Here is an 8,978-nt window from a genome sequence, read left to right on the forward strand (position 1 = left end):
ATAAGTGCCCAAATACTTGGTGCCACTGCATGCAAGGGAAAGATCAGCAAGAATGATATTGTTGATATGTCTACAGAATGTTTACCGAACTGTTTGTCTCTTTATGGCTCCATGAACTGACACATATTCCTCAATAAAGTTCTTGTAATTTATTGTGTTTCTCATCTCTCTCTCTTTTATTGTTTTCATCACCTTTCATTTTGTTAATACATATTCATATTTTCCTTCTTTATCTTTATATCCATTTCCCACTGTGTTCTTTATCTCTCTCTCTCTCTCTCTTTCTCTTTATCTCCTTTTCCCTTCCTCCCTCTATCCATCTTGTTAGGCTTAGCTCAGGGAATCATATAGAACAGTTCCTGAGGGGGAGAACATAAGGGATTGGGTTTCAGCCCGATGATGCCACTTAGCCATTAACTATCTCCAGCAAAACCAAGTGCCCCCCACCCCAACCCTCCTCAGCCCGGCCCTCCTTCCTTCTACCATTCATATCCAACCACCCCTCCTTCTCCTCCCCATCCCATCTCCCTCCCTCTCTCCCTCACTGTTTCCCACCCTTCTTCTCTATCTCTCTCTCTCTCTCTCTCTCTCTCTCTCTCTCTCTCTCTCTCTCTCTCTCTCTCTCTCTCTCTCTCTCTCTCTCTCTCTCTCTCACACACACACACACACACATACATACACACACTCTGGGAGTGAGTGGATGATCGCATGAGGAGGAAGCGCTGACCATACACAGATAGAGAGAGAAAAAGAGAGAGAGATAGACAGTCCGTGAGAGACAATCCAGCACTCACACTTTTAGCTCATACTGAGAGACGACAAACTACAGAGCTGCTGCTGTGGTCTTTCCACACTGTTTTGTGGAAGTACTTTTGAAAACCGAAGCTCCTCTCTGTTACTTTGCCCTGGGGACATTTTTGTTTTTTACTCAAATAAATTGGGATATTTCGTGTGACATGTTGCCCTCATTTCTTCGTCTTACTTCTGAGTGCTCTCTGAACATGCAGTGCTCTGGCTTGATAAAGGCTGTTGGTGTTCTTCAGAGGGAATGACTGAGCACTGAGGAACCAGGATTGCTTGCACGTGTGGGACACTTGTGAAGAAGCGTCAGGAGGCAGAAGCGAGAAAACTGCTCAAGAAAACATAAAGGAAAGAAAGAAAACAAGAAACAAACAAACATAAAACACTGCTTTGGCGCAAAATGGATCTCCCTCCTTTTAGGGGTAAGAGATTCTTTATTTAAATCTCTTTAAGTCTTAGTCTTAATCTGTTTAAGCCTTTTTTTTTTTTAGCTCAGACTGTATTCTCTTGAGATTCTCTAGATCTAGTTCTCTGAATGAAATATAATCTAGTTGACATATAATGGGAGTAGAATAGCATCTGATCTCTGTGTGTCATGTAGTGCCCTAAACCCAACCCTGACCTAGCAAATGTACTGGGCTTCGGGTGCACAGGCATGGAATTGATTGTCCTCAAGGTTGGGGATGTCAATATTACCCAGTTTGTGGTGGCAGAGGCTGATGGAGAGTTTGGAAGTGGACGTGGGACAGCGCTGCACACATGTGTGCTCAATATGGTCTATGGTAAAGTTTCTGTGTATTTGGAACTGGTTTGTGATAAAGTAGAGGGCGGCAAAAGGAATGTGAATTTTGTGAATGGAAAGGTTAACAGTGAAAACGTATTAAAATGTCTCAAATTTCCTGACTGTGTCAATTAGTTTTATGTTGTCATAATAGTTTTTGATATCTATTAATATTTATCTGTTAATATTTAGAGTTACAGTTTTAGATTTACATGTTTGTCAGTGTTTTTGTGTGTGTGTGTGTGTGTGTGTGTGTGTGTGTGTGTGTGTGTGTGTTTCGCTCAATAATACTATCTTTATCTTATATATTCCTCCTTTCTCTAAGTAACCCTCCCCCTTTCTCTTCTCAGTCTCTCTCTGTCTCTCTCTCACCCAAACTTGCTGGTCTGCAGTGTCTATTTCAGTCCTTCCTGGGGGTCGGATTCGGCACATCCGGAATCTCATACAGTTTATTGTCATTCAATCCCACTGTGTTCCCAGTGGGGCCTGTAGGGCAGATCCCAGGGTCCTGGTGCCTGACAACTCCAGTCCAGCCGCAGTTAAGCCTGGCCCCTAGGAGCATACACATGCCCTCTGCAAAGCCCCAGGCCCCTACCCCCCACGACAACCAACTAATCAACCCTCAGTCAGCAATTGCCAATCTGCCACTCTATCTGAGTCAGAGAGAGAGAGAGAGAGCAGAAATGGAAAATGGATATCTCTAATGACAGTTAGCCTGCAGGAAGTCAGACTGGCCTGATGGCTGGCTGCAGAACTGCTGGATGCTTATCAGTGGCAGCAGGGGTCAATGAAAGGAGACTGGAGGCTTTAAAAATAGCACCACAGCATGATGTCATGGGCCAACATCCCATCAGCCCCCAAACAACAGCATCAGCACCTCATTCACCTGATGGTCACACCCACCAATAGATTAACAGGCTGAACAATCTTCAGCTGTTCCAATGTCGTCCAACGACCCTTTACGGGATGACTGTTTTGCCTTTTCTCATTTGCCTGTTCTCTCCTCCCTGTTTGGAGGTTTAAAGTTTCTCCCAGTCAGTGGAGTGTGGTGACTGTTATGAATTATATGCGCTTCTCATCCTCTTCCTGCCCTGGATTGGATTACTCTGGCCAAGGATGTGTGCAAGGTAACGGGTGCAAGGAGCCCCGGGGCAGAGCCGCGAGGTACAGCTCACTCAGCACTGATACTCCCAGAGCGCAGAGGCCTGTCTTCAGGTTACCCCTCATGGCAGGCAGGGCTGAGTAAACAAGGCCACTCTCTCCCTTCTTTTTCTCTCTCTGGCACACTAGATGCAGCTGTCTCTTACTTGCTCTGAGCTGTATGCACGGTTCTGGGACATACGTGTGCCTTAACCTGGGACAGGTGTTATCTTCTTGTGCACTCACAGTCTTCCATTTTCTTTTTCTTTTTTTTTTAGATCAGATGTCTGTTGCATTTCTATTCCCCCTAGTATAGTGGTTTAAATGTGATATTAAAAAGTTGGATGAGTGCTCATGTGACCTGAAAGAAAAAGAGAAATACAGACCATTTGTGGTGAATGGGTATGGACTTGCTTTACTTCATCCAATGTAAGAAGTGCTATCAAATTTGGAGAGCCAGATACAGAATATCCTTTTAAATGATAAAACCATCCAGCAAAAAATAGAAGATGGAGTCTTCAGATGTGGGATCGGGAAAAAGCAATACTTTGGATGAATGCTAGATTGCAGAAACAGATTCAGAACTGGTCTAAACTGATCCAATCAAGTGCTATGCTGAAGTAGTGTAGTGTAGTAACCTTCCTATTTTACTCATTCCTTGTCATCACAATTTTATAAAATGTATCAGTTTCAGGAAAGTTCTTTCTCATTTAGAGTAATTATTTTAGAGAAATTCAGAACTTACAAATGAGAAGACTTGACCTGAACAGTATAATCAATATCTCAGCATATGCAAGTAGACTTGAATCAACATGTCCAACGTCTATTGAATGTTCCCTAAACAACAGCCAGTAGAACTTTGGAAGGCACTCAAGTAGCAGTTATCCACAGAATTTGTTTAAGAGAAAACAATTGTGCAAGCTCCGCTGTAAAGACATGAAAGACCAGTCCACAGCCCTGGTACGGCCTCGCCCTGGTGTGCGGTCTGGGGCAGGTGGACCTAAAGAGTACTCTGGGACTCAGTAGGGAGTGGTAGTGTGCTCTTTGTTGGGAGTTTAAGAGTTGGGTGATGTCAGCATCTTACCTGCTATGCGACTGTAGTGTGACTTATCGACCCTCTGGCACCCTGACTGCTGCTGCTGGGTGCGGTGGAAGAATGTTTCAGGGGCTTTTATATAGCCGCTTCTGCTCTGGTCTTCTGCTTCACAGCTTATTTTACAAATGCACTATACTCCTTGACAGAGCATGGAAGTGGTTGGTGAACTCTAGTGGGAGGCAGTTTACGGTTAATGGATGGTGGCTTTCCAAACGGTCTGGCTCAAGGGAAGTAACTCATGGGATAAATGGGTATTTCATTGATGATAACTTGTGAGGAACTTTTGTGGACAGAATTAATGGTGAGCGGGCAGTTAATTAGAAAGTAGTAGTTTAGAATTTTTCTTTATACCATTTCTCAGAGACCAGGAAATGCATCTTTTTGAGGTGTAATTTGGGTCTGTTTTTACACAAGATCTCTGCAAGTCAGTGGAAAGTTCCAAATAAACTCCAGTGTAGCCGTGAGTGATAAATGCTCCCAAGTGCCGACACACTTGAGGAAAACCACATGGAGAGGACATGTGCAAATGCTCAAACAAATATGCAACCAAAGTGCCTGACATGACACAGATGAGCTAACCCAAAACTTCCTCTCTGGCTTGCCCTCAGATGCGAGACTAAAAGTCCAATGTTGTTTTCGAACTCAGGCCCCAAATAATGAGCTCATGGAAATGAACAGCAGACCCCTTTCAACAATTAGATGGACTGATAGGACCTGACTACAGCTCTCTGCTGGGTTTGATGTAATTACTCTCCAGGACTTCTCTTTCCTCCTCTGTGTAATTTGCAAATGCATTTTGTGCTTCCGACCTGGGCCTCCTTATCTTGAGTTTCTGGCTGGGCAGTGGGAGCGTGGGAGGATGCTATCTTACTTTTTTTTTTTTTTTTTTTGTGAGAGCATTCAGGGCTCTTGCCAGGAATTCAGCTGACTGTGCCCCGGATGCTTGAGGGACTGGGAGCAGACACTGCTTCTTCTAATCACTGCTGTTGTGTATGGATTTCCGTTGCTTGTTATGTCAGAAGCAGCTCTCTTCTCATGTCCAATCTCTTCTTAGGCGGCCAAAAATGTTTGCTTTTTTCCCTATCACACATTGACTTTTGGAACAGTCTGAGAGTCTGACAAACATCAAAAAGTGGTCTTCTATCACTCCTTTTATCGATGGAAGAAAACAAAACCCATCGCTATCTAATCCAATGCAATCCAATGTCTTGTTTGCCTATGACGTCCAATAATGCAAGCAACATGTTTCTCAATTCCAGGATGCTGATTATTTCCATGCACATTCCAAAAGCCATGTTGTTCCTGTTTATGAAGGATAAGGCCTAACAAAAGAAGGGCTACAGGGAGGGGCAAAATTCCGCCAAGCTGCTGAGGAAGAGATACCTCAGGACATTAACATTAATTCTTTTGGGTTCCCCAGTTTCTCACAATTCATTGCTGTCAAATTCTTTGCTCTGGTTCCTTTCCCTTGTGTCAACAGCTGTGTTCTCCAGATGCTAAATTACAGCGTGATGTCAATGGCATTATCTCTCCATCCTCTGTGTCTAATAATAACCATAGCTTTAGCCCTAGACCATCTGAACTTCAACCATTTAATTCGATTCTAAATCTAACACTGATCCATTTATTTTATCTTTTCATTCTACAGGTTTATCCGATGTACCCTGATATTGGTCAGGCTTGCAGCTCAGCCCCTACCCTGGTGGCCCTTAAAGAATGGATCAAGTACCACCTTTTCGGATGGACCCTGAAAGCCTGGATCTTCAGCAGGTCCCTGTTTTGTCCATTGACCAGATCCATGCTATAAGGGCTAATAATGACTATGTGGAACGCCCTGTGGCGCTGGAGCCTGCCACTCAGGTTGGTGTCTTCTATGTGCATGATGAGCGACATCCTCAGATGTCTCGCAGTCAAAGTCAGCATCAACATTCCCACTTGGCCTACTTGAGTCGTTCCAGTACTGTGAGCTCCATGTCCCGCAGCAGTGCTGCTTCGGACCAGAGACTTCTTACAGGACTAACGCCTTCCCATTCTGGTCTGGCCACTGTGGTGCGGTCCCAGCCCAAAGGTGACTTGAAACCTGACACACTAGGCAAAGGACTGGCTGACAGTGAGGACTTGGGCCTGCATCTCTTCATCTGTGAACGTTGCGGCCACTGTAAGTGCCAGGAGTGCTGTGCCCCTCGTAATTTGCCCTCCTGCTGGACCTGTGGCCAGCGCTGCTTGTGCTCAGCTGAAAAATTCTTGGAGTATGCCACTTGCCTGTGCTGTGTGAAGGGTCTGTTCTACCACTGCTCGGCAGATAAGGAGGATAACTGTGCTGACCGACCATGCTCCTGTGCCCCGGCTCACGCCTGCTCCCGCTGGAGTGCCATGGCCTTACTGGCGCTCTGCCTGCCTTGCCTGTGCTGCTACCCTCCTGCCAAGCTGTGCCTCACTTTATGCCAGCGTGGCTACGATCGCGCCACACGTCCAGGCTGCCGATGTAGCAACACCAACACTGTGTGCCGCAAGATCTCTGCCACCAACCCTGCACCCTTTCGTAAAACCCTGGAGAAGCCTGTATGACAGGTTGAATGAGCCTCTCGCAATTCTCCTTCGAGGAGACACCTCTATTGCTGAAGCAGCCAGGAAATTCTGCTAAATGAACTGACCAACTCTAAACCAATCAGGCATCCCTGCATCATGTTCATCATCATGTATCCTGTGCCCCCCCCTCCCCCTTCCCCAATTTTTTTTAGTAAACCCTTGTCTATTTATTTATTTATTGGACTTTCCAAGGTAGAGTTGGGTAATGTGAACCATAAGTAGCACAGGGAGTATGCTATCAAAATAAATGCAGAGGCTGTGCTTAGTAAAAGGATCATCTAGGCATCGCTTTCAACAGAAAGTCAGCTCTGAGTGTCTTCGTCAGCCTTACTGAATGGAAAAACTGTAAGCAAGCTGGTTCACTCTGACTTTACGTGGATACAGGGCACTGGTTAGTTAGGAGAGCCCAACCAAAATCTGACTATGTAAGTTAATTCAGTTTGACACCAAAAACAGGACCATTTAAAATCAGAAAATTAAGCTCACCTAAGAGGGATGTGTTTCAAGAGAGGCAGTAAAGAGAGACATTGTGTGCGAATGAGTGTGTAAGGAAGAAGAAGGGAAAATGTGTGCGTTTGTATGTGCATGTGTGTGCAGTCTCAGGCCGGCATCTGCTGTCAGCAGAAGCCTCTCTTTTTATTTTTAGAGGAGCTACTCTGAAAGATAAAGTGTCTGGTCAGGTTTCCAGCCCAGGGCAGCCTGACGCCAACCTCTCCCAAGCACTCTTACATCTTCAACTCGTTTTTTCTCAGCTGCCCATTGTACTTTCTAACTGTTGAACATCAGCGATAGGATCCCTGACCGTTTCTGCATCCTACGCTGTGGGACCAAACATCAAAAGGGGAGTCTGTCTGTCCACCTTTGACAGTCAGGATGAGATACAAGCCATTACTTTGGACAAATCGGCCAGAAAACCTGTGGGACCATGCTTCAGGTTATCATCAGATCCGAGTAGTATCAGCAAAATGAAGCCATTGTGGTTTCCCAGTTCTGCTATACACAAGGCATGAGTATCTCTAAAGACTTTGGCCTTTCCTGAGCTTCTCTGGTGTGCCTTGAATGCTTCGCATAAAAGTGAGGTTAATGGAAACTGTTGTGTCATCTGATAGGGAGAAGGGATTGTACTGAGACAAGGGCTTAGTCGCCTGGTCAGAACGAGGTAGAAAACCACACTTGGGAACAAGGTGAAACAGATGAACTGGCATCCAAAACTGGGAAGCAAGATGAATGAAATCCGTTTCAAGTGTGTGTGTTCTTCCCCAAAAAATGCACATCCTTGTGAGTTCCTTTGCTATATTTTTGTATGTACATAGAATTCTTATTGTATTTGTATTTTTATTCCATTTGTTTTAATCTGGTTATTATTATTACCATTACTTTCTATTACTGTTGGACATTAACCTTGTCAGAGACCTGGCTAATACTTAAGACTAACCATAATGCTGATGTTGTGGAGGAGAGGTACCTTGTGCATAACATTTGTTTTGCATCGCAGTACACTAAATTTCCATAAAAATTTGAGAATTCTTTCTTATTGGTCACATCTATATACCATAAATTGCTTTTGTCCTAAGAACAGAAACAATCACTCAGAACTGATTTAAAATGTTTTGTGGTGTTCAGACCTAAGACCTAAACAGCCTGAAATCAATTTTTTCCACACAAAAACAAAGGTTGGTTAAAGTCACACACAAGCTTCCAGAGCCAATAATATGTTTTTTCTAATTACTCAATATTTACTGGCATGAGAGTAAATAGCATGCATTACTATCACAGTGTGTGGCAAACTTTCACAGAATGAAATAGTGAGAAGATACCTCTCCTCCACAGTTGCATCCCATAAGAATGGCTCCTCTAAGGAGCGTCTATGCTGTGGGGTTTCAGTGTGCAGGTACATACAATTTACAAGAATGCCTAACGGGTGCAGTCCGCAGTCTCTAAGTTAACCACTAAAAGTTCACCATGTTGTATTAGTAAGTATTGCTTTGGTACAATTGGCATCTTGTAAGTTGTAAAAGAATTAAAGGAGAATATATAAATAAATATATATATATATAAATCTATACAAATGAATCTATTATATATATATATATATATATATATATATATATATATATATATATATATATATATATACATTTTACACTTTTTGTTGCTGATATTATCATAAAGCCACAGATATTTATTTAAATGGTTGCAAGAAAAGCTATGTATTTATTTTGGGTGAATGATAAAAAGACATTGAATGAAAAGACCCATGTGATGATTTCAGCTTTTTTCAAAGAGGATTGGTGGATATGGCCATATGGCCATGGATAATAAATAAAAGTTTTCAAATATTCTGTGTACAAAACTTGTTTTTATATCTGTGACAATTTACAATTCAGACTGTAAATCGAATTGCTTTTGATTCGAGATGTTTAGGAAAGATCAAATTCAATGCAAGGCTTTAAAAGTACACGTATACCCACAACTACAATGCTTGAGTCTACATGGTTGCATCTGTAGTTTTGTGGTGTTTGACTGCTATTCTTCAGATACCTGAAGGTATTATTAAGTGCATAAATGATC

The 8,978-nt window shown here is 43.1% G+C and overlaps 1 protein-coding gene across 1 annotated transcript; it reads left to right on the forward strand.

Moving 5' to 3' along the window:
* The first annotated feature begins 473 nt into the window (after positions 1-473).
* On the forward strand, positions 474-8,740 carry LOC143702996 (protein sprouty homolog 2-like). The gene is made up of 2 exons (XM_077197007.1): positions 474-1,223; positions 5,467-8,740. The coding sequence occupies exon 2, from the start codon at positions 5,535-5,537 to the stop codon at positions 6,384-6,386; it is 852 nt and encodes a 283-aa protein (XP_077053122.1). The 5' UTR covers positions 474-1,223; positions 5,467-5,534; the 3' UTR covers positions 6,387-8,740.
* Positions 8,741-8,978: the final 238 nt, after the last annotated feature.

This window comes from Siphateles boraxobius, unplaced genomic scaffold, assembly GCF_051911475.1.
Source record: "Siphateles boraxobius isolate OS27281-9 unplaced genomic scaffold, OSU_SipBor_1 11, whole genome shotgun sequence".
Lineage (NCBI taxonomy): Eukaryota > Metazoa > Chordata > Actinopteri > Cypriniformes > Leuciscidae > Siphateles > Siphateles boraxobius.